At 45.7% G+C, this 25,022-nt stretch overlaps 1 protein-coding gene across 5 annotated transcripts in view; it reads right to left on the minus strand.

The window, feature by feature from the left end:
- Window positions 1–2,904: 2,904 nt before the first annotated feature.
- The window catches only part of zc3h3 (zinc finger CCCH-type containing 3), a 60,063-nt gene continuing 37,945 nt past the window's right edge, over window positions 2,905–25,022 (minus strand). For 4 of the 5 annotated variants that reach the window (XM_086225378.1, XM_086225380.1, XM_086225381.1 and 1 more), the window contains 8 exons: window positions 20,800–20,963; window positions 17,326–17,404; window positions 16,745–16,900; window positions 15,935–16,001; window positions 13,345–13,476; window positions 6,721–6,875; window positions 6,488–6,639; window positions 2,905–3,139 (listed from right to left, as the gene is read on the minus strand). In XM_086225378.1, the coding sequence (XP_086081504.1) occupies window positions 3,108–3,139; window positions 6,488–6,639; window positions 6,721–6,875; window positions 13,345–13,476; window positions 15,935–16,001; window positions 16,745–16,900; window positions 17,326–17,404; window positions 20,800–20,963 (937 nt within the window). In that variant the 3' untranslated portion in view covers window positions 2,905–3,107. Of the gene's footprint in view, window positions 3,140–6,487; window positions 6,640–6,720; window positions 6,876–13,344; window positions 13,477–15,934; window positions 16,002–16,744; window positions 16,901–17,325; window positions 17,445–20,799; window positions 20,964–25,022 lie in introns of those variants that run through there. The other variant, XR_015119372.1, reaches the window with a different exon arrangement.

Consider the following 25,022-nt stretch of genomic DNA (forward strand, 5'->3'; position numbering starts at 1 on the left):
TAGATGTGGCTGTGCGTGTATTTGATATAGAAGACAACATCCACATATTTCACTTTGTTGAGTGAACAAGTTACAGTTTGAAGCGTTGGTCTAACATTGTGTCAGTGTACGTTTCTGTGGACGTCCCGAGGCTGGATCCTGGATCCTGGATCCTGGATCTCTGCGTCTGTCACGTGACCCATGACATCAAAATCTCAATCCAAAGTTGGAGACTTGACAGCAATAACCACCTTCTGATCCAACTTTGAAAAAGACAGAGAACGCTTACAGAGACATTGCAGCGTAAAAGGGCCCCACACACACTCTCACACCGACCAACCCCACCCAACACACACGCAAACTCACACACACGATGAAGAATCACAGTTGACCTTTCTTTTCGTGTCTCCAAGTCTCCGTGGACGGATGATTTCTCTCTCGGTCTCATGCGCTTTTACTAAAAATTGAAATATTGATCTTAATTAGAGTTTGCCGAGCTCAGCAGCTGGCGTTGAGGGTTTTAGACAAGAGGCAGAAGACATCTGTCTCAGGCACTTATGTCTTCAGCGTGAGAGAGAAGCATCATGGGTGAGGAGGAGGAGGAGGAGGAGGAGGAGGAAGGGAAAAAAAAAACGTGGCAAGAAGAGAAGAGTGATGGGTCCCTGTCTCCTGCCTTTTCTAAGAAACATGTCGTGCTCTCCATCTCAGCTCGCTGCTGTCAATACATCAGAGGGAAAATCGAGTTAAACACACACACACACACTCACGTACACACTCACACTCACTCTGTCTCACACACACAAATAACCATCCAGACAAAATGTACTCTACAAAGTTGATCCAGCTCGCGTGCCTCCTCAACACCTGGAGTTCATATTATCTCCAAAACTAATTCTTCATTTTATTTCCACTACTTATTTTTGGGTGGTAACACTTGCATGATATGCTTGTCAGAACCGAGCGATGGGGGGAGGTACCCATCTCAGCACTAACAGACACATCGTCTTTTCAGCATTTGTTTGTTTGATCCTTTCCAAAAAAAAGATCTATAAGCTGAAAATGTTGCAGAGTTGTGGTTTGTAGCAAAACTAAAACTTAACCACCACAGAGCTGCTATTCTGATTCAATCATCCAAATGGAACAATCCCATTGGCTGCTCGTGGAAGGAACCATAGAGATGATCACTTCCTGTTGGACTACAAACACACCTCATCCCTGACATGACCACTTCCTGTTGGACTACAAACACACGTCATCCCTGACATGACCACTTCCTGTTGGACTACAAACACACCTCATCCCTGACATGACCACTTCCTGTTGGACTACAAACACACCTCATCCCTGACATGACCACTTCCTGTTGGACTACAAACACACCTCATCCCTGACATGACCACTTCCTGTTGGACTACAAACACACCTCATCCCTGACATGACCACTTCCTGTTGGACTACAAACACACGTCATCCCTGACATGACCACTTCCTGTTGGACTACAAACACACCTCATCCCTGACATGACCACTTCCTGTTGGACTACAAACACACGTCATCCCTGACATGACCACTTCCTGCTTGACTACACACACACCTCATCCCTGACATGACCACTTCCTGTTGGACTACACACACACCTCATCCCTGACATGACCACTTCCTGTTGGACTACAAACACACCTCATCCCTGACATGACCACTTCCTGTTGGACTACAAACACTTCATCCCTGACATGACCACTTCCTGTTGGACTACAAACACACGTCATCCCTGACATGACCACTTCCTGCTTGACTACACACACACCTCATCCCTGACATGACCACTTCCTGTTGGACTACACACACACCTCATCCCTGACATGACCACTTCCTGTTGGACTACAAACACACCTCATCCCTGACATGACCACTTCCTGTTGGACTACAAACACACCTCATCCCTGACATGACCACTTCCTGTTGGACTACAAACACACCTCATCCCTGACATGACCACTTCCTGTTGGACTACAAACACACCTCATCCCTGACATGACCACTTCCTGTTGGACTACAAACACACGTCATCCCTGACATGACCACTTCCTGCTTGACTACACACACACCTCATCCCTGACATGACCACTTCCTGTTGGACTACACACACACCTCATCCCTGACATGACCACTTCCTGTTGGACTACAAACACACCTCATCCCTGACATGACCACTTCCTGTTGGACTACAAACACACCTCATCCCTGACATGACCACTTCCTGTTGGACTACAAACACACCTCATCCCTGACATGACCACTTCCTGCTTGACTACAAACACACCTCATCCCTGACATGACCACTTCCTGTTGGACTACAAACACACCTCATCCCTGACATGACCACTTCCTGTTGGACTACAAACACACCTCATCCCTGACATGACCACTTCCTGTTGGACTACAAACACACCTCATCCCTGACATGACCACTTCCTGTTGGACTACAAACACACCTCATCCCTGACATGACCACTTCCTGTTGGACTACAAACACACCTCATCCCTGCAGGACAATATATGCTCTGTAGCTCTGAGTCGGTTAAGCAGGATGTTTTATTTCTCTCACTGTCACGTCGATCCTCAGCGCGTCCTCACGGGAGGAGAGCGTGGAGCCTTTAGGGTGGATCTGAACTCAACTGCGACTGTTTTAACACACAAGAGGCAAATGTCAATGTGTAAACTTGACGTCAAACACGCACTCTCACATAGCGCGGCAAGGATGAAGTCACCGCGTTCTCATGTGTCTCGTCTCCAGAGCCTGCTGTCAACACCTTCTCGATGAAAACGCTCACAAACACAGTCGGATCATGTGACGCACAGAAAGAGAAACACACTCGCAGCCTATAAACACTCACAATCTACTTCAGAAAGAATGCGTAAAAACCACACGGTGAAAGGATTGATATTTTATTGATTGTCTTTAAAATTGACACAACCTGAAGAGAAGAAGAGTCATGTCTTGTAAACACATATAAACTCGTTCAAAGATAGAGAAGATAAAACCCTCTGGCCCTGAGTGAATTAGTTCAGATACACCTGTCAGGACAAACCTGGGGCCGAGAAATCACAGGTGCTGCTCATCTTCTTACAGCCGTGGCTTGATTTGCAGTTTTCTCTCTGGAAGAAAAGAACGACGGAAGAATAAAAGAGGAGGATAGTAAGAAACGAGGAGACGGAGCGCGTGTGATCGCTCATGTGTAACTGATCCGCTGTGTGTGTTAAAACGTCTGAATCCTGCTGAAATGCTGAGCGATGACATCTCAGCTGATGAGTAAATGAGAAAGTGAGCGTGACAACAACGATGAATGAAGGTGTGTGTGTGTGTGTGTGTGTGTGTGTGTGTGTGTGTGTGTGTGTGTGTGTGTGTGTGTGTGTGTGTGTGTGTGAGAGGTCGCGGTCTGGCAGTGATACATTGCATCTGAGCTAATTTATGCAAAGTGAAGAGGAGCTTGTTTGGCTGAGTTCCACCTTTAATGAGGCTCTGGGTGCTGCAGTGAGCAACCAGACTGTTATTAGTAATACTTAAGAGCGCAAACGGACCGGACAGACGAGGAGGAGGAGAGGTGGAAGAGGAGGAGGGACAAAGAGATGATCAACAAATCACTGGTGCATGCGCACTAAGACGCTCAGTTTTAGGAGTCAACCAACTATTCTTATTTCTTTTTGACAATTGAAGGGGGTCTCCATCAAAAGAGTGAAGATTTTAATTTGTAGATACCACTGTTAAAAATCTTTGCATCTGCCTGTTATCTGTTGTGACATTAAAATGCTGTAAATATTTGATCTATGGGCTTTTCCAACTGTTTGGGGGAAAAAGCCACTTGTTCAAATTCACCATTTTTACATGTATAAGTTTTTAGGGCGTTTCTACACAGATGGCATCACTAAATATCAGCAGTCGGCCAAATCATTTGGAAAACATTGGCCATAATACCAACCTTGTGAACGCCTCGTTCTGATGTATAAAAGCACTTCCTAATTAATATGCGCAGCTTTGAAGTTCTAGAGGAGGAACTTGAACCCTGGACAGAGCTGCAGGGTCACTGTGTCCTTTTGTTGATGTATTAGAGTTCAGGTTTTTATAGAACATCTCTTGGATCCCTTTTTTTTTTTTTTTAATCACTCCATAAAACAGAAATACTGTCGACAGCCATAAGAGGTCATTTTTCACCATGTTTTTGGGAGTAAAATGTTCCATGAATCAAGCTGGGAATGATGGATGAAAACCCATCATCACAAACAGACATCAACTGGGCAAGTTTGAAATTCCATCAAATTTGTCTTAATAAAAAACAAAGCATACATAGCAATTAATCAATTATCCCTCCACTCCGTACGAGTCTTCTGATTGATCATTCTATGGGTGACCTCATGCTGACCTGCTGCCAGGTGGGAGAGCGACAAAATGAGGGTGTAGAAGACACAAGCCTCGACTTCCAGCAGCAAAAGGAACAAATTCTCCGACAGTGGTGGTTTAACTTTATTCCCAGTCTTCCACTGGAGTTCCAGACACGTGAGGAAGTCTGGCAGGGGCCGTCAGCTGGGCTACCAAATGTTCTGAATGAGAAGAAGAACTTCTCCGTGTTTACACAAGAACACGCCATGACCTACACGGATATGTATGAAAACATGCTGCGACAATATCATGACAAATTTGGACCGTGTTTGTGTGTGCTTGTATTTGTGTGCATATAGAAGGTCAGGGGTCAAGATGACCCTCTGCAGGTCAAAGGTCCTGCTTGTTTCCAAGCAGAGGAGAGTATATATGAACCAGGACGGAGGGGGGCTACCAGAGACGGTTCTGGTAAAGGTTCCGGCTCAGGTTAGATCTGTGCTTGATACGGTCACTGACGATTCACGCCACATGCGCAGTTACGGTGTGACTGAGTCCACGCTGAAGAGGGCGGTGACATGAGTCTCCCCTGCAGAGCTACGCTGGTCTCTCTGATTCTCCAGCTCCTGACCTGAGGTGTTCTTGTGACTCGAGGACCATGTTACTTCTAGTCAACAGACCAGCTGCAAACCGGATCATTTATAGGGTTTGCAGAAGAAACAGCTGATTAGATAAATATCCTTTAAAGCTCCCAATCATGAGGAATGAATAAATGAACACAAAAATTAAAACAAAAACAAGCTGGATTAGAAAAACATATTCTGGTAAAAAAAATCTGCGTTATCTTGAATGCATATTCCTTTTTACTGATGGCTGATCAAGCTGTGTTTTTCAAATCTGGCACTCATCAAACGCATCGATGAATCTTTCCACTCCAGCAGCAGCTGTTTAGTTTGTTTGTCGGAAAGAAAAGAGGCATCCGACGTCTCCTCAGTCTCGATTAAATGACTAAGTTTTAGTTTTATTTCATGAAATGTTTCGATCAAATATTTGGAGCAAGTGGTAGCATTGTTTCAAATTCTTTGAGATGCTTCAATGCAGAATGACTCAGCCAGTTGAGTATCTGATGAAATCTATCAGAAATGAGACCATTGTCAGTGTGTTTGTTAGTAAGGCAGAGAGAATTAAGTTGTTTGAAGCGATTAAATGCATCCGGCGGGCAGGGGGACAGTCCAACGGGGTGGGACGAGAAGCAGCAGCAGCAGCAGCAGGAGGAGGAGGAGGAGGAGGAGGAGGAGGAGGAGGAGGAGGCAGTCTCTCTCCTAATCCTCTATCTGTCAAGTCTGTCAGCAGAGAGCTCAGCTGTGCCTCCATCCAGCCCAAAAGCTAAATATTATTACCTCTGTCCTCAGAGCATTATTACTCCTCCCCTGAGCGCCATCACATACACTCTCCAGCTCTGCTCTGATCATCACTATCTGTCTGCAGCTCAGACTCACAGACGGACCAACAATCCCATCAACGGAGGCACAAGAGGCCACAACATCCTGAGACTATTTGACAGTCAGCAGCTTGTCGCAAACCTCCGTGTGTCCTCCCAGGGAAGAAATACTGGGGTTTATCTTTAATAGTTCTGGACATCATTTCCTGTCAATTAACACGTTGACTCACCAGGTTAAATACAGACAAGAGGAACTCAACCTCACACCATCAGGCGCACTTATTACATTTCTATGGATAAAAACAAGCCAAATAAATAAGGAAGGAAAAATTTCAATGTGTGTTCATATCAATGTTAGTATCAATTACGCCCTGATGGCGATTTTGCAAGATCCCGACATCACAAGAGAGCCATCTTGCCTGTCTTTGAGTTGAGTGCTTATGCTGGGCCGAGTGGCGAGGTGTAGCTGTGACAACAGCACAACTGTTGGTGCAGGACAAGAGTTCTTCTACTGGCACGCTTCACTTCTATGTCAGTTTGCTGTTCTGACTGGTTGACAGATGCTTCATCCAAACACCTGGCAAATATTCTTTAAAAAGCCAAACCGTTTCCATGCGCATAGCTTCAGGTAGCTGTGGTGCACATCAGGCTGGGCTGCGAGCAGACATTCCAGCAACAGGTGTGTTCTCACCTTTAACCTGGCAGGTTTCTGCTGGAGTGTCCGGTGCGTCCACCTCCTCTGGCGAGCTGGACAGGGAGATAAAGGAGGGCAGCTCTAGAGACCTCTTGGGGGTGCCTGAAGCTTCCTCAGAGCCCTGTGGTATGATGACGGACAGGCGGGGTCTGATAGAGCAAAAACACTTTATTATTATTAGTCACTGACAAAGCAAGGATTATAACATAATGGTCGATCTGATCTCTGACCTCTTGGAGGGCTCCTTGGCACGGGCCTGAGTGGTAGAGGTGTTGCTGGCACTTCGTTTGGTTCGTTGGCGATGCTGCAGCTTACAGCGGGTTCCTTGGGGGCAGGAACCGGTCTTAGAGAAGTCTGGACACACCAGAGTGTGTTTCTTCTTACACTGGTGGTCAGACACAAGGAGACCTCTCAATTCAACAGACCGTACGTTCAACCGCTCACACAAGGTGGTAAGAATGCTGAAACTCTGATGGGACCAGGTTGCGTAGATGTGGTATTTTCTTCAATTCTTTTAACAAAGATGGACAATTCTGAAAAACGTCCATTATTTTGACTGATTGGAACACTAAGGTCATTTTACTGTGAGCATCAGGCGGGGGGGGGCACTTCCAAACACATCCTTGACCACAGGGAGCAGGTAGAGCCTTCAGAACAAAATCAAAGTGGCCACGAGAAGCCATTCAAATTCATTCGAAAATCAAATGCTATCAACTGATGTGTCGTCATGTCTAAAAAGTTGGAAATGAAGGGAAATATTAGATTATGACAGAAATATTTACCGCCTGTCAAAACGAGGGACAAAGAGAAACAGTGAGTTTCTCAGTATGTGCAGATGTGGGGATTCCATCAGACGCCCCCAAAATCTCATTATTTGAAATTCAGTGATTTTTGGCTCACTTTGGTCCGAGAACTCTTCAGTTGCTTCGAGATGAGTATTCTTTGGCTTCAGTTCTGATCAGACAAAACCCAGATAAACACAGTCGCTTGCGGACCGCTGCTGGCATGAAGCTTTCACTGGTGCTATGCATGTACATGGATATGAGCCTGGACAAAAAGGGTATATGTGACAAAGGTAACTGCTCATCATCCATGCTAAACCCAACACACATGCACTAAAATCATCAAGACAAAGGCAAACAGCAGTTTTTAGGTAAAGGATTCGGGTCTTACAGAGGGCTCCAATGGGCTCCCTGCACAGAGTTCTGTTACAGTATTTCCAGAAGTGTGATTTGATACGTCCTCCCTCTCTTTTGTAACTTACTACTTTTAACAGCCACTCGTTCCTTAACTCTGTCCTTTAACGTGCAAGTGGGTCACAGTTAGTGTAATTTTGATCAGCATTGTGCATGAGAGCCAGCTTCCACATGCATGTTTGCAGCCGGGTGTGCATGACAGTGTAATACGGGTGTAAATTGGTAGCTTCATTCTCCACGAGATCTGATCCCTCCCACCTGTCAGAAAAGCTAATTATATACACTCAGGGGTGCAGGCTGCAAGGAGAGTGTGTGTGGAGGGGTGAGGAGGCGTGAGGAGTGTGGGACTGGGAAGCAGATCGGTCTACAAATAGAGCTTGTATCTCTTTGTGTGTGTGTGTGTGTGTGTGTGTGTGTGCGTGTGAGCACAGGGGAGAGGGATTTGGAGATCAATTTTCCAGGAACGCCATGGAGTCTTGGTCAACTCTCTGTGGAGCCCAGCAGCCCCCTGACTCCCTGCCATCGGAACCCCTCTCACCACCCTCACACCCGTGGTCCTGCAGCCATCGGTGCCTGGGAGGCCCTGGGATATCAGCTCACTGTCAAATGTTTCTCCAGATCATCTTATAGGGCTGCGGTTTTGACACATTTTCCTCGACAAATCAGACCTGCCACTGGTGTTGATGGTGTTCCTGGTTTTATATTCGGGGCATAACGGATCCAAGCCGGTCCTGGTTGATTGATATTAATAGCCCTGCTACATTAACTGAATGTTATTGTTGTTGTTGTTTTTAAGAAAATGTAAAAACAAATTGATCATTTTCACTCACAATCCATCATTTTCTAAAGACTTAACTGTTTTCAACAACCAACACAGGAGCAGAGATGTGCATTGTGGACCACGGGAGAGCTCGCATGTGTTCTTCTAATTAGACGATAAACTGTCAGATACTAAACTCTGCTTAAGTTCCCCAAAGCTCAAGAAGATGTATTTATAGGTTTCCCAGCAGTCACAAACAGGACAGAGCGGCTGACACACACTGCAGCGTTTAACAACTTAAACCAACTGTGGGGTGAAGAAAATTACTGGCTGTCACTCTACAGTGAAACTGAAGCCAAGGTGACGGAGCCAATGAGTAAAGCTGGTTGAGCAGATCTAACACGTATGTTTATGTCATGTTTATGCACTGAGGCGGCTCACACACATCCTGAGGGACGACCGTTGACAGGTGACTCATAATCAGATGGAATTGTTAGTTGTAAAGTTTCATCCCACTGAAGCCGTTCGTGACGCTCAGGGCGTCCCAGCTCTTTGCTGGAACTGGACAGAGACACATACATGTGGGTCTTCTCAACCTGGGGAAGCACTGATAGAAGCCTGTTGGTCTCATTCACATTGTGAGCGGATGAGAAGTTGCCTGTGTTTTTTGCACTCAAGTGTTCTGCCCAGATCAACGCCGACTGGAGCTGGAGCCCACGCTCGTCTACTGAGGGTCATTTGGCCTGGTATGCAGATTCACCTGTTCCCATTGCAGAAAAAAGTTTGTGTGAGTAAACAGTTTTTTGTAAGTGAGAAAGGTGCCGAAGACCATTTCTGCATCCGCCGGTGTTCACTCTAATCTGACTAATTAAAAAAGAACTCCTGAAAATCATCTTTGCGTCCTCGTCATCGAGTGTGACGGGACAACAGGAGTTAACGCTGAAGCACTTTACCAGAGAAACAGAAAAGTGTCACAGAAATTTACTGTAAAAGCTCTGTCCACTGCCTACAGCTCCATACATCCTCATTTTAATAAAGAGAGAGAGATATAGGGGGAGGACAGAGGGGGAGAGAGGGAGAGAGAAAGAGCGAGGGAGAGAGAGCGAGAGAGAGAGAGAGAGAGCGAGAGAGAGAGAGAGACTAAAGTGGACAGAACATCTTTATCCCACACCAAGTTAACAATTTTCCACTTGATTTAAGGAATGCTGGGATGTCTCTGGGGCCTATTAGAGAGCTCTCTGCTGGGCCAAAACCAGGAGGAGTCAGCACATTTACCAAGAGACTGAGAAAAGGAGCAACAGAAGCAAGAAATAAAGAGAGAAGGGAGGGTGGGAGATGGTAGAGACAGTAAAATAAAGAGGGGCATCCACACACATATACATCTTGGGTATTAAGCCAACACTCTCATCTGGAGCAACTTGCAATCAGCACTTGCAAAGCCAAATTATCACAATTAGAGAGGATAATATTGAGAAAATGAGAGTTCAGTGTCATTAGACTTGAGATTTTGGGAGCCTTCAGTTCCACTGCCATAAGAACTGCTGCAGGAAGTCATTCCTGCCCGCTGTGACGTCCGTCGACAACAACTTCCCTGTGTGCCGTGAGAGGAGACTCCTCCTGCAAGTGGGTCCAAACCACTCCAGGGCTTCAGATCATGTAAAACTGAGAAGATGGGGCTGGTCTGATGTAAGACTGAAACTGGCTCCTTGTTCCAGAAAGACAGCCTGATGTCTTGATCAGAAAATGATGGTGTCTTCCTCATGATTGTTAGTTGAATGCAGGACTTTTATATGGTCTCAAGTGAGGTGAACCGAACCATGGGGAACTTGGAGACACGTCCGACTTTAACAAAGGAAAAAAGGTTTCACCCCTTTTATTGGTACTGAAACAGAAAACTCCGGACCAGGTGGTGAGTGTGTGATAAGGTCTTTCAGTTATTAAGACCAACTGTCTACATGCCAGCATTGAGAAAAGTCTCTATTGTTATCATATACCTCCTGCATGTCCTCTACACACCTGTGAGTCACGTGTGCACTGACTGTGGAGCGACTCCAGATTTTTCTGCCAGTGCCTTGGTCGCCACTGACAGGAATATTAACACTACATCGATGTTTTTGATGGCAGGTAAAACTGGAGAACCAGGAGGAAACCCAGGCAGACACAAACCTGGGACCTTCATGTTCTGAGGCATCTGAGGAGCATCTGTTCTGTCAGAGAAATGACTGAGGCTCGATGAGAGCCAACTACAACGACCTGGGCTGGGCCTTGAGACGAGACAGAACCAAGGAGCCCGATTTCAGGTCAGGAAATTTAAAAAGATAGAAATGAGTGAGAGCCACTGAAAGATGCCGTTGAGCAAGGGAGGACAGGGATAATTAGGAAGGTACAGACAGATCCTGTGAGGTGATGGAGGATGAAGAGGGTGTGTGTGGTGAGGAGGAGGAGGATGGAGGCGAGGAGCAGACTTAACCCCTGAGCTGCTGGAGTGTCTGCCTGCGTGGCCCATAGTGCCATCCTCAGCAGTTTTCCCATCTATAATTACTGCCTGCTATCCATCATAGAGCGCCGAAGCCTCACAGCGCAGCGCTCCATAAACACACACACACACACACACACACAAAATCACAGACCTAAGCACTTCAGCTAATAGAATAAATATTAATATCCCTTTTGTTTTCTATATCCTCATTTCACCATATAGTATTTAAATGAGGTCTGACAGTGTGAAAAAGCATCTGTTCCACGTTCAAAAACAAGCGGAGAAGAGGGGGGAGACAAAAGGAGGCAAAAACCCAGGTGGGGGAAGAAGGTGAAGAAGTGTCTGAAGTGGATGTGAGGACAGTCTCTGTGTGGGTGTGTGGGTGTGTGGGTGTGTGGGTGGTGGTGGGGGAGGGGGTGGTGGTGGGGTTCTCTGTTACCCATCAGGCCCTCAATATGTCACTCAGACACCACAGTTATGCCATTATGGACCACTACCCCCTGCAGCTGTTCCTGCCTGTGTGTCAATGTGTACATGTGTGTGTGTGTGTATGTGTGTGTGTGTGTATGTGTGTGTGTGTGTGTGGGGGGGGGGGTATTGGTTACCAAACTACTTGTTTACCTAAGCCTCAGTTTAAACTGAATGGAACTGTATACATGTTGTACTATATAATTATACAGTTAATGAAGAACACAGCACTGAAGAGGAACTCCAGTCATGATGACAATGCAGCATTAAACAAAGTTCTACTGAGGTCAAACCTTCAGCTCCAAAACCCTCCCATTGATCCCAGACGGGCTGCTCGTTTACGTGACGTCACAAACGGTAATAAAAGCTGCAATAACACATTACGTCTTGGTGAAGCTCCTTGCCAGGTGGAAGTACAAGCCAATGGCTTCATGTATGACGAGGCAAGCATGTGGTGGTCCACCCAGAGCAGCAGAGGACGGAGCAACAAGCAGGACAGCTGGGCAGGGTGGAGTGGCAACGTACAAGTGTGGAGAAAAAGCCAGTGAAGAAATAGATTTTAAAAAGTCTTTGGTTTAATTTTGTTCGACAGTGACACTGCTTGCAAACTTAGTATGTGACACAGAAGATCAACTGAACGAAAGCTCCAACCTCCGAGGGGGCATTTCGCCTCCTACTGTTCCAGAAGCAGACAGGCTTCCGTCAATAAATCAGTCGCCCTGTTTCTTGTATATTGGTACAACAACAGGCCAATGGAAAGACTTAAATGGTAATATAAATAAGACAGGAACTGCGCATTTAAAATAACTGAGTGATAAGAATTAAGCCTGAACCAATTTATAAAATAATCTTCACATGGCAGTTGAGCAGCGTCCTCAATCCTACATCAGCACTGAGTTGCACACCAATCAGAGAACGCCCAGCTTTGTTGGGCAGGTATTTCAATCAAGATTCAAAACTAAATTCCATGTGTTTCTCAAGATTCAAAAGAGACCGAGAGGAACTGATAAAAGTACAGTTGGACTGAGGGGCAAGTGCACGACTGAGGGAAAAGAAAAGTGAAACCGAGCTTCTTCAGGCCGGGTCATTACCTCTGAGGTCTGAGGTTTAGGAGTGAAGTGAAACTAAACCACAGGCTGAATTCTCTCAACAGTAACAAGCCGATTAACCTGACACCAACATCATATGAAAGGATCAAATGTCTGTTAAATGTAGCCTCTCAAGACAAGAATTGCTGGCATGTGTGTTTGATGAGTTGTAAGTAATCCCAAACTCCAGTGGTGGCCAAACATCTGCAGGTGTAGCTGCAGGCCCTGCGCAGGACCACGCAGCTCTACTGATGTGCAGCACTCCTGCTGGTCAAGGCTCTAACAAAGCCCCAGTTTACTGCCTCCAGCCTATCATCCACTATACACTCAATATGTAGATTATTGTAACAGTCTATGCATACAGACCTTTGGGTCAAATGACAAACCAATAAAAACAAGCTATGATAAAGATCCAGGTGCCACACTGAGCTTCATCTGCAGCTCAGGCAGCTTGATACTGAAGCTGGAGACAGACGCAAATTATTCTATAGACCAAAATATGGAACCGCTTAAAACCCTTCCTGGCAACATCCCTAACACCAATATCATTTCTGAGCATGAAACACTATTGAGTTGGAGGACGCCATGTCTGGACATGTGCGCTGTGGGTTAACTAAGCTAGACAGATTGACTTGAATTTGCTTTGGTTTTACGTGCATGTCCGTCTAGTTTTGTCGTGAGTTTCAACTCTGGTCACGAGTCAGGCAAGAGGAGATGCTTTCATTCTTGTGGTCATATTTCACTGACACACAACATAATGAGCAATCTGGAAGTGAACAGCATTGATAGAATTATAGTATTTTCATACTAAGGCTCTGATGTACAGACACACAACGAAGCACAAATCAAGTGTGTAAGTTTACCTTCTCCCCTTCAGGGCAGTAGCCTTTGACAAAGTCCTCACACACTTCAGCCTTGCGGGACACGTAGACGTGACTGTAGGGACAGTCGCTGTTGTTGCAAATTCCTTTCAGGAAGTACGAGCACACCGGCATCTGCAAGTGGAGAACATCAGAAACTTCAGCTTCCTGAACTTGCTGTATGCAGGTTAATACACACGGGCCAGGCCAGACAGTGTAAGAGTCCTGGGTCCTGATCAACATAAAACCCTCCACAGGGGGACTTGGAACAGACGCTCCTCATTATGTAAATATAATGATTCATCTGACTTGGGTCGGAGGGGCCCCGTCTTTTATGGAACCCCAGGGACTGCCTAAAAATCCACTATTATTGGCAAAATGCCCCAAAACAGATTGAATTGATTTTCAATCAATCTGATTCTGTGGTTAAAAAAAATCTGATTTGATAATTCATGTCTGTTCTGTGTCAACAACAGACCTGAGGCGAGGGTAGGGGGAACGTGATGAGGAGGGAGATTATTTGTCAACAGACATGCGGTTTTTAAACCACACCTCCATCATGTGCAGTTCGTCCTGTTCCCACCAAGCGAGCAGCTAAATGACCATAATTGCAGTTGACAGTGGCAGAGAGAGAGTGAATGTACGTCTTGACAGCATGTGTGCTGGTGCGCGTGGTGAGATCTAGTGTTTGGCGTGCGGGGGTGAGCCTGCTCTAAATATACCTCTGGGGGGGTCCAGAGGAGAGGGACAGCGGGCGGTCGGGGGATGTGGGGCTGAGTATGAAAGGGAAGCCACCTCGCTGGGATCAGTTCTACCTAATTAACTGCTACAGAAATATTTATGCAGGCTGCAGCTTCACCAGCTTCCATGATGTGTTTATGTGCTCTGGATGTGTGCACAGACCAGGCGAGGGGTGGAGGGGGTGGGCTTCCAGTATATGTATATGTGTGTATGTGTTTGGAGGGAGGGGGTTCATGGCTCAGGGGTATCTAGTTTTGAGATCTGTGTTGTAGTCAGGAAGGGTAGGGAACAGGGTGCAGGATTCAGGCTCGACTATCCAGATCAGGTTTGGATGGCCGCTGGGTGCATAACCCTGCACCCCCTCTCGCATGTCAACACCCTTCTTCAACAGAGCCCAGTCCTGTCCTGTTTGAGGGGTGCATATGAAATAAGAGTGGCAGTGTCTTGGGAGGGAGGGGCCGTACAGAAAGGGGTGGTGGGAGCATGTGGGGCTGGTGGAGACATTGGATTGCAAACAGACAGCTGGGCTCTCAGCACATATGGGCAGCAGTGTGACAACCAACACACAGGTGCACAGCATTGTGTGTGTGTGTGTGTGTGTGTGGAGGGTGAAGCTGCAGTACACCTGTTGTAGGGTTGTTTGTCTCAAGGAAAAGAAAATAGAAGACAGAAAAAACTCGGCTTTCCCTTTTTGAGAGGCTCCACTTTCCCTAAACGGACGAGAGTCACCCTACACCCTCCACATAAGATGGACGTCTGCACAAATGTACAGTACATACACACACCAGGTGAAAGTGTCATTTGACTCAGTTTGTTGGCATCAATTTGGAGGTCAAGTTTTATTTAAGCTGCTTGTAGTGATAGTTTTGTGGAATCAATTAAGTTTGAGAGGACATGGAGAGAAAGTCATGTCAGATCAAAGATGAAGAATTTTTTTTAATAAATGGCACACATTTGCTGTTTAATGTCAGCTCACTTCTGATACACTTTGATTTTCTACGTTAATTTCAAATAATTAGGTAAACATATGCTAAAGTAAACGAAGAGCTCAATGTTCAGACTGCTGCTACTTACTGATTTAAAAACTTATGAACCAAATAGGTCCACATACCATACGTCGAAAGTTTTATCTGATTAAGAGTGGGACACACGGTCTTGATTTAATGATACTATTTTATTTGGATTAGGATTTCTTTGTTCAAATTAACAGAGTAATGGATTAGGTGACAGGTGCCTTCTTTTTGTTTTTTCTTAGGCTGAAACTGAAATATAAAAGGTGGCCAGAGACAGACACTGTGTTGTCAAAATGCTAAATGGTGCTGCAGCAGTGTTCCCTTCATCATTGTTCAAGCTTTTACACAACTGCTCAACAGCTTCAGACAACATGTTTCAGTGATAACAAACAAGCTGTCAGGCATGTCTTTGAGACTCAGTCTCTCTCCTCTAACCTCATGTGATGGAATTCATTGAAGTCACTCCACCCTGAGCTAAGTTCTGCACTGTGGTGAGTAAACCAGAAGAGGCAAAGAACATTTAAGTCCACTTAGTTGGACCGATTTACCTGGGAGGGGGAGCTATGGAATTCCAAGGCATCAAACCCTGACACTGAACCTGCTTGAGTCCTCCCTTCAGGTCAAGTCTTACTCCTTCCTGTATCATGGAAACAGGAACCGTTCCAAGAACATGCATATGATCCCTGCTGACTGTACCCCTAGTGTGCCGCCTTAAATCAACATACTGTACTCAACCCTGGCCTCTGATATGAGACCCATAGAAGTCAAGGCCATGGTTTTGTCTGTGTGTGTGTGCGCGCATGGTTAAGTGTGTGCATGTGTGTGCGCGTGCGTGTTACCTTCTCCTTAGCCACCTTATGGGAGAATGGGCAGGTTCCTGCCTGTTTGCACGTCCCTCGCAGGAACCTACAGAAAATACATGTATGTGAAGAAAGTCAGATTTTCATCCAATTCGATCCAGGTTTACTTATCTTCTACCACAGTTCAGCTGCAAAATCTCAAGTCCATATAAGAAAAAAATTCTTGGAATATGTACCGTTCCACGGCAAATACAGTACTCTCATGTCGTCCAACCCAAGTCATGTCAATCACCCCACGTCTGTGTGGGTTTCATCCCCCCACCATCGAAACCATGTACGTTAGTTTTATACTCCTGTCGGCACTCTACCTTAATGGGTGGCATCAGCACACCTGCGGTGTTAGCACAGTAGCTACAGCTAACATTAGCTAGTTGCCTTCAAGATGGCTTGTCTAGATCAAACTACGTGTAATGGTTACAGTACCAGACTTGTGAGATGGTCAAATCTTTAAATACGACATATGCATGAAAGAGAACCTCAAAACCTTCATCTGTATAGGTGTTCTCAGGAGTTCTGGCTCCTTCTTTGTTCATTTGTTCCAGTTGTTCAGAGAGCCGTTGCAAAAGTTTATGGGTAGGAGGGAAGATCAAGGACACGTCAATGCTGCCTTCAAGTCATCTCAGTGGGAAGGAAATATAGCTGTCATCTTCGATGCCTTGCTGGTGTTGGACACCATCCTGACACTGTGTTTTACCTGTCCTGAACACATCCTCTATCTCACCTGAGATAACATGAAGCACACAGCTGTCTGCTTGTTTCACATACAAAAACTTAGAATGTATTCGTTACCTGGTGCAAACAGCCACTTTGTCTGGGTCATGGATGTAAGGACAGCTGCTGCCACGGTTACACTTGCCGAAGCGGTTGTAGTACATACAGTACTGCCTCTGCTGCTTCTTCTGACGAGCGTGTCTGATTATGGCGAGACTCCGCTGGACCGCACGGCTTGTTTCAGGAAACAAATAAACCAGAGGAAGACACAATTGAGAAAAAAAGCTGCTTGTGAGAACCACAGTGACATTGTTCGTGTCATGGTTGCACTTCTCCTCCCGGAGAAGGCTCCTGGGGTCAAGATATCCACCGTATGCGACTTTTAATTTTAAAGGACTACTTCTGGCTTTCCAGGCTTTAGATGACAGTGATGAAAGGGACTTAGTTCTCGGAGGGAGGGGAGGAGAGAGATATCAAATGCAACAGTCTTGGCTGTGTTAGATTCTAGGATGGCACTGCCCTCGGAGGAGAGCCAGCAGGAGGGCCAATATATAACTTATTCAAAAGTTTGAAGTTAGGTAAGTATGCAGAAATGTTCACTCCAATTGTGCTTGAGAGCAGCTGAAGGTAGAAAAGAATTAATACATCTAGAAACCTACCTGGCTAAATGACGAGTGCTGGAGGGACGACTGAAAGCAGGACTCACAGGAGACACGTGGCCCGAGCCGGAGCTCCGTCCTGATTTTGCAGATTACAGACAAAAACAAGTGAAATGTACCTGCAAGCAAATACAGTCAAAAGATGACTTTGCTGTTTGTATGCAGCAACGTAACTTTGTTGTTTTTGTCACGTGTTAATTACTCTCTACGTAAATATTTTGATTCTATTTCATTTCTTTTTTTTTTATTTGAACGTCAAAGCAAGTGTTGTAGTCACGTTGGCAGGAGTGGGTATGCCACATGTACCGACACATCTGGAACAGCTACTGTCAGACAGAACAAGCAGATCTGCCTTATGTCATGATCCAAAGTTTTGTCAATGTAGCGTGTTTCCGCGTGTGTTGTAGGTCACCACCAGCCAGCCAAGTTTGTTGATGTCTGTGCAGGGGACTTGCCCAATAGCAAGCTTATAGCGGCAGTGCTGCGGTAAACTAGACCAGCTCAGCAATAAAGCCGATTCTGAATTTTTCACAGATTAAACCTTTTCCTCTGTATTTATTCAAAATAAAGGACAATGTATTTTGCGTTTGCAGGTTTTGACCTTCTTTATAACTGCTAAAGCATGAATTGAGTTTGTTGGTAGGCGGCACGGTGGTGCAGTGGTCAGCACTGTCGCCTCACAGCAAGAAGGTTCCGGGTTTGAGTCCCGGCTGGAGCACGGGGTCTTTCTGTTCTCCCTGTGTCTGTGTGGGTTCTCTCTGGTACTCCAGCTTCCTCCCACAGTCCAAAGACATGCAACTGGGGACGAGGCTGATTGATACTCTAAATTGACGGTTGGTATGAATGTGAGTGTGAATGGTTGTCTGTCTATGTGTGTTGGCCCTGTGATGGACTGGCGACCTGTCCAGGGTGAACCCTGCCTCTCGCCCGTAGCCGCTGGGGTAGGCTCCACCCCCGCCCCCGCGACCCTTAACAGGAATAAGCGGAAGACAACGGATGGATGGATGGATGGATGGATGGAGTGTGTTGGTGAATGGTATTGATTCATCACAATGAGCTTCACACTTCCTTCTTTAAAGTTACACTTTGCTTCGTAGGAGGTTCTATGTAGCATGAGCCCCCCCTAAGTGGGGCGGCTCTCAGAACTGAATGCACTGCAACTTAGGAAAATACCTTCAAGATGACAACATAGGAAGCATTTACAAAATACACAAGAGTTTCCAGTGGCACTTTAAAGGGATGAAAATGTCTGGATCCCCTTTTTTTCTTTTTTGCTTGTGACCAGAACTCATCTCATGACACCTAAGGTTCAACGACATCCAGGCAGCTGTCTGCTCGACCACAGCTCAGCACTCGGCAGCTCACTCTCACCTGATAGCATTATTATCTGAGTTCTGGTCAAAAACAGAGGGACAAAAAAAGCAAGCCTGTGTGTTCTGAAGCGTGTTGTTGGGCCGCCGTACCTAAGTGACTTATGTCGTACAGCATTACTGCAACATCATGAGCAATAAGCTTTGCATAGTGATAAGGACATAGATACGTATTCAGAAAGGGGAGCGCAGGTCACTTGTTGCCGTTGCTTCGATTGAATGATTTGGGACTGTCTCAAGGTTTTGGTTTCCAGCTTACCTGGAATGAAGTTTATCAGATGAAGTAACAGCGAGGGAGTTAGTATCTGTCTGTGCAGTCAGATGCAATAGAATCTTGGTGTGTGACTGGTTATTTATACTGTGGTGGTTTGTCATATTGGTGCCAAACCCAAATGTGACGTCCCGCTCTGTCTGAGACCACCATCATCATCATCATCATGACCTCAATGCGCTCGCCAAACACTGGATGAAAAGGTGTCTTTGTGGGGTTTCTAAAAGCCATAAGAGGTCTGGCATCAAGGGAAAGGGTAAGTTAGGCGTGGCAGTTGATCTTATTCCGACCTCTAATTTTGGAACCTCTTTTGGCTGGTAAGGCTCATCAAGTACGCACACGGGTGTGATTTAAGTAGCGCAGGATTACACACCAGTGGCCCCAGACCAAGAACAAATGTGAAGCTTGCTAAAAAAGATGTGAAATCAAAACTGAGAGGACACCTGAGGAGTTGTCCTAGGGAATGTAGAATGTGTGCGAGTGCGTTTGGATGCCAGTCACGTGTTTAACACGATGGAGCGCTTCAATTTCCCCTGCAGCTTTAGTTGCAAGAGAATGTACAGAAAGGAGAAGTGTGCAGGAGGTAGAGGCAGATCCAGGCTTTAATCTGCACCATCCAGTCCTCCAGACCCTCCCCCTCGCCACTCTGACAGATGACAACTTTATTATTTCAGATGGCAAATCCAGCCAGCTCTCCTAACTGCATTAGGGGGGATGTGGACAGAGTTACAGCCACAAACATGAATAAACACTCCTGCTTCCCCTTCGGGTGCACAAACACACACTTGCTGCCTTGTACCCACAAACCATGTCCTGAATGTACAAACTTACACTGTGTGTACATAATCCTGAAAACCTTCACAACCTTTCAGCTTGTTCTGTCACAGTAGCTCCAGCGCTCGCCACTCTAGGTGTTACCCTGCAGAGTTTTAGGCTACTGTCAAGAGTAATACTAGTTTCCAGTTAACTGTATAACCTGCAACATCCTCAGTCATCGTGTCATTTTTCTGTTAGAGACTGGAGCAAGACAAATACTTCTAGGAGCAATTCATCAAACCACCTGCTCAACAAGCACAGACCAGCAGAGGAGGCGACAGTGTTGTTTAGGACAGCCTGGTCTGTAACGTATTGTCATGACGATTCTGAATGACAGCTGTCTTTATGTATCCCAAAGGTTTAGCTTTGTTTGCCAAAAAATATTAAAGCAAGTTTGCTGATACTTTCATAGGATAAAAGTGATTAAACACATTAAAATCACTGTAGAGTTCATATAGTGACTTTGCTGTTGCTGCTCTAAAAAACTGTTTTTGTGACATTTACTTTGTCATATCGTTTAAATATGATAATGTGTTTGAACCATAAATCTGATGAATCAGAATTTAATTAAAACCGAATCTGGAAAAAACATCTCCAAATTTTTTTGGAAAAAGCTATTTTTGAATAAACTCGTGCCCTTCAAGAGTTGTAAAGCTTTTGTAATATCAATATATGCAGTAGATCCATGAGTATTTGTACCTACAATACTTCCAGTCTATTGTTTACATCAATATTTGGCTCCTTCTCTAGGTTAGCCTGCAGCATATTTAGTTTTGGACTGAAGTGGGCTCGAGATATAGGGACGTTTGTCCTCAACAAACCTACATCACATTCTTGTCTCCTTAGTAAGAGAAGAATCAGCTTGTGAGATGAAAGTCATTTCCTTCTAAATCAAAAGAAACCAAATATCTTCTAGTTCTGAAATCCTGGTAATCTCCGGTTTAGAGGGAAGTCGCCATAACTGTTAAACCAGGTGACAAGCTCACGACTGTTATGGTAACAGTGCAGTCAGTGTACCTGTTCGGTTGATCGATATTTTGGACGAGCCAGTGCGGGACAGTTTATTAGCAGACACTCTGTAGAGAGAACCACGAATCCAGCACATGCCAGTTCCTCCCCAGTGCTGAGCAGCTGTTGGGTATCTGCTGTGGGAGGCTCTCCGACGGCTCTGGAGGAAACTCCTGTGAGGGAAAAGAGACCAATGGACATAAATAAATACGTATTTAACAGTAACTTTATTTGAATTATAAGACAATCAGCTCAGTTCACCCAGTTTGCTATGATGAGCTAAAGGCTGCAATGATATTATCTGCTCATTCTTCCCTCAGTTCAACCCCTCTTTTTTCCTGTCTTTCCACCAGCTCTTACACTATATCTCCCCTCCTCACTTTATGTTTCCCATCCTCTGGTCCACCCCCCCCCCCCCCCCCACTCCCATGTCACAGCACTCTGTTAAATTGCCCCTCTAATGGAAAGGACGGCAGTGTGGAAATGGAGAGAATTGAAAAGAGGAGAGGAGGAAATCAATGAGATAATAGGCAGGGCAGGGGGCCAGAGCAGCGAGGTTGGCCCCTACAGTGGAGTGTAGAGACCACACACACATGCAGTATCACTATACACTTCAACTACAATAGGTACAGTACACACAATCACAGGTCTCCTCACACACACATGCTCACCATCCCAGCGCTGCTCACTTGACTGGTGTATGTGTGCTCTGGGTGTATGTTCGAGACTGTTCAGGGATGCTAGCTGGTGGAGGTGGGGCGGTGCAGGGGTTATGGCGATAAATTGCACTGTCCTGTCACTTCTATTTGGGGCGGACTGGGGCTGGTGTGCAGGGCGCCGCTGGAGGTAATTTGCTGCCGTATTTCAGATGGGCTGGAAATGGGTTTAGAGCGAGAGTTCATGCCTCCCATTACAGAGAAGAGAGAGGGTTACCCCGAACGCACGCCACGCACAAAACAACTGACATGGACCCTAATGTGCAGCAGCCGACACAGCTGCTGCAATGCTGCACATACATAGAAAAAAAGAGCAAAAATCAGCCATGAGTGGTGTTCATGTTGCACAGCATACCTGAGTGTGTGCCATAACTCAGCAACACTCTGTTCCACTGATTCGAGATCAGTGGCTGCCCTACACAGGGCAACTGCAGCCAGGGGAGCTGTAATGGAGGCTAATGTTGGCGCACTGACTGCCACCCAGGGAGGCTTAAACAAGAAGCCGGCAGCCTGGGGAGCCACAATGGAGGTTAATGGGGATATGACATGAACGGTTAACACAGATGGCAGTTAACCCCGACACAGGGCTGCAGTCAGGGGGTGACTGGGGGGTATAACACCCAGTCTGTTAGGACGCTTTCACACTGGGTTCATATCACAGAGTAATTATCCAGCTGGTCTGATTACACACTTGTTCACTGCTGTTTTAATGTCCTACTTGTTTACATTATGCTGTTCCATTATGTGAGTACTTATTACAAGCATATAAAACCTTGACCAGGTGTTTTTGCTTGTAAAAGTACATAAATCAGACACCCAGGTACTGTAGTAGTCTATTACGCTGCCTGCAAACATGCGGTTGCGGGTTTGAATACCTGTGCTTCGCCCCCTTGTCTGCAGGTGGGAAGCTCGGTGAGGGTGTGTCCTGGTCACTGCATTACATGGTCAAACTTCTAATTTTCAGTTTTCAAGCAGTTGGCACCTCCTCGTGTATTGAAAACTCTCTCTAGGTCAACAGATTACCTTTGAAATTAAGTGCTCTGTTCATAGACAAGAGGAGGGAAGACGATCAGAAGCAAGTGGGGAGCGTGAGAGTCGGACCCTCACAAATTAGTAGAGTTGCTGTCCGTCTCCAGAGTCTCCTTGGCCTGTTTCTTGTGATGTCCTTGACCTCCAGAGGGACATCTGTTATCAGAGACCCTCCAGACCTGTCTGGTGCACAAATCCTACCCTGCTGGACAGCTTGTTGTTTTAGGAGGAAGCCTTTTCAGTGAAACACACTGTAGATATATGCCACTGCTTTCTTATCTTCTTCACGGTCGAAACAACACATCCATGTGGTCATCACCTACATGGCCAGACAATTTAAAATCACCTTGTTCTTGTTGTGTTCTTTATACACAATTGATAAAATGGCACCGTTTAATGTGAAAGAGCTCAGTCACAGTGACTGAACCACATATAACTGTCACCAGTATGTTATCCTCTTTATCCTTATCTGGTGTTAGAGTATATTCAGAGGCACACAGCTCTGATAATCCAGAGTTCATCCCTACCCAGCAGCAAAAAGCAGGCCGAGGAAGCTGGTAACAAGTGGAGTCACAGCTCAAACTCCAAATACTTTCCTCAGGAGAACGTGGAGACTTAAACCAACAACTGTTGGACATCAGATAGAAAACATCACTGCTGATTCACAGATGCACTGAGACCTAGCTACATGGCTCAGACAGCCTGCGTTGGGAAACCGATGACAGTGAAGTGCAAATGAATTGAGGCTGCATTTAGCAGACTCATACGGCTCATTTGATATGCATGTCTCATTTTTAGCATCAACAAATTAAAGCTGTTGTTACTCTGTTCTGTTCTCTGGGAGTGACATGTTGCTGCTCTTTGAAAGGAAAGATCTCTCTATAGCACTTGACATCACACCAACACACCGCATCCTGCACACGGCTGAACACTTTGTCCCCATTCACCTGCTGGAACCATTAGGTCAAATGTGAAAAACTGCAGTCCCTGCCATGCACCTCGAGACCTAGTGGTGATCCCGTTTTCGAGAATGTGGCTCCTGGACCATGGAATGTCTCGCTTGCACCCTCACACTGAGCGGATTCTGTGGGATCTGTTAAAGGCAGGAGAGGCTTGCCTGTTCAGACAGGCAATCAGGAATCCTGTCCGCCCCGGGTCTGCATTTGTTGTATTCGTTGTATTTGTTGTGTATACTTCATTGTTTATTGTTCGCAATTTATGATTATAATCAACAATTCCTGACCCTCCTCCAGGGAGGATAAGAATCAGAAAAATTAAGTTGCTCTAAAGTTGCCAAATGCAGCAACAACCAAGAAAAAATAGAATGAAGTCTGACCCTGGATGAACAAGTGTTCCACCTAGGAGCCAATTTTATAACTTGTATATATGAACATTTTAAAATTCTCTTCAATACGCAGGTTTCATGTTGTAAAGTACTTACAAAGTTTTGTGAATGCATCCTCACAAAGACTATGAGGTTAGAGTGAAAGAACTCCCGAAAAGGGAGGAACATATTGAAAAGGGAAGAAGTGAAGGGGAAGGCAAGGGCAAAGAGAACCCCCCTAGAGATTTGCCTGCATGCATATGCACGTTTGGCCCTGCAGATGTGTGTGTGTGTGTGTGTGTGTGTGTGTGTGTGTGTGTGTGTGTGTGTGTGTGTGCACTAATCTCACCATGCGATATACAGATGAAGGAGGGCACGATTCAGCACTACTCGTGCAGTTGATGAATGATCCGACTTTTGTTTTAGTGACAGGGAAGAATCTGTAGGGTCGCGCGACTGCTCAGAATAATGCTGCCCTTGTCTATTTGTCTGCAACCCAAGCATTAGTAAGCTCATGTTGGGAAACAGTTACCCTTGAAACAGAGCGCAGCAGAAAAAAAAAACATCATCTGGCTAATTCCAACTATAAGGACTGCTGCTCTTCTCCAGGCCCAAACCACAAATGTTAGTGTGCATCACTGCTATCACAACCAACTAAGATAAACAAAATCCTCTTTGAGAGTCACAGTAGTGAGGAGGAAGTAGTGAGAGTATTTGTGCAGAGTACAGCATGGACAGCAGCAGGGAGGACAATAACACGCTGCTGGGGGAGATGGTAGATGACTAATGTGATAATTAATGAGTAAGTGGATGAATTGGGGTATAGAAGGGGGATGAATGGGGCTGTGAATGCGGGAAAAGGAGGAGTGAAGTGAAGAAGAGGGAGCGCTGCTTCACTTTATTGCCCAGACTCTTACATCCTGTTCTGATCGATACTGAAGCACTAAAGGAGATGAGCGCCTGGACCAAGCGTGTGTGGATGAGTTTGTAGATGAATGTACTCAAAAAGAGTTAAGGTTGGCGGCTTTAACTTACATTCAAGAGAAATTTGGGGGAGAGAGGAAGACAAGAAATGATGAGAATCAGGACAACTGGATGAATTCAATCAGATAATGATGAAAGATGGAAATTAGCTTCAGCAAACGCACAGTACACTGGAAACG

Source organism: Aulostomus chinensis, chromosome 14 (genome assembly GCF_037954235.1).
Source record: "Aulostomus chinensis isolate RoL2024-O1b breed Wild chromosome 14, RoL_Achi_v1.0, whole genome shotgun sequence".
NCBI lineage: Eukaryota > Metazoa > Chordata > Actinopteri > Syngnathiformes > Aulostomidae > Aulostomus > Aulostomus chinensis.